Genomic DNA, 973 nt, shown 5'->3' on the forward strand with positions numbered 1-973 from the left:
GTTGAAATATCGAAATTATTACAATAGGAAGTAGAAGGTCCATAGTGAAGAAACATAATAAAACCTTTTTTACTACTAGGTATATACTACAACTTAAACGCATTGTCATTTCAAAAGCGATTTGCACTTTTCACTTACACCATTCGATGTTTTGAATAAAAATTGATTTCGTAACACAATATTTCATTACATCATCAATCCATGGCCGGTATTCAAAGTCGTTACTTATTCTTAAGATCGTCTTAAGAATTTGCTATCCCTGTCTATCCCATATTTCCACTCCTTGTCTTGCACAGGGAACAGAGACTTAAACAAATGCTTAAGACGATCTTAAGAATAAGCAATGACTCTCAATACCGGCTGATAAGTTATTACCTTGTATACAATAATCACATGTACCATCCATAGCACATGTAGCGCTACAGTCTTAAACTTGTTATAAAATATATCATTTAGCACACTAAATAAATACATCAGGGTGTACTATATGGCCTAAATGGAAAGTTTAACATATACCATCGGTGGTACACATGGCATGGAATGTATCAATAAAATACAAATGAGCTATTTATTCCACAAGAATTGCTTACCTTTATTCTTTAATAATCTTCTTACTTTAAACATTTACACAGTCCTTTATGTGTTTATTAATTTCAACTACAGGACACTGTCTCTAGTTTCTTGTTTAACCTAAAAAGTAAACACTGTAAAATAATAATTCATAATGTAAGATGTTATTATAAAATCAGATAATTATACTACAAACTATACAATACAATGGAAGACACAAATACTTAACCTTGTATTATCTCCAATTAATTCCGAAAAAATAACCTTGCTCCTTATTAAATTCAATATAATACACCACAATAAGCACAATTGGAGCACAAGGATTGATGTATCTAGTAGAGATGGCGTTCAAAATCATCAACCGTCACTAATCAACCGTGATTTTTCACGGTGATCACGAAAT

The 973-nt window shown here is 31.2% G+C and overlaps 1 protein-coding gene across 5 annotated transcripts in view; it reads right to left on the reverse strand.

Moving 5' to 3' along the window:
• The window catches only part of LOC108627179 (bolA-like protein DDB_G0274169), a 19,265-nt gene extending 18,298 nt beyond the window's left edge, over positions 1–967 (reverse strand). For 3 of the 5 annotated variants that reach the window (XM_026815379.1, XM_026815378.1, XM_026815380.1), the window contains exons 1-2: positions 800–967; positions 591–704 (exon numbers count right to left, since the gene is read on the reverse strand). Coding sequence is in view for 2 of the 5 variants with exons in the window: in XM_018028279.2 (XP_017883768.1) it covers positions 591–624 (34 nt within the window). In the remaining 3 variants the exon portion in view is untranslated. The remainder of the gene's footprint in view (positions 1–590; positions 705–799) is intronic. The other 2 variants (XM_018028279.2, XM_026815381.1) reach the window with 1 other exon arrangement.
• Positions 968–973: the final 6 nt, after the last annotated feature.

This window comes from Ceratina calcarata, unplaced genomic scaffold (assembly GCF_001652005.2).
Source record: "Ceratina calcarata isolate Rehan_Ccalc_2016 unplaced genomic scaffold, ASM165200v1 scaffold446.2, whole genome shotgun sequence".
Classification (NCBI taxonomy): domain Eukaryota; kingdom Metazoa; phylum Arthropoda; class Insecta; order Hymenoptera; family Apidae; genus Ceratina; species Ceratina calcarata.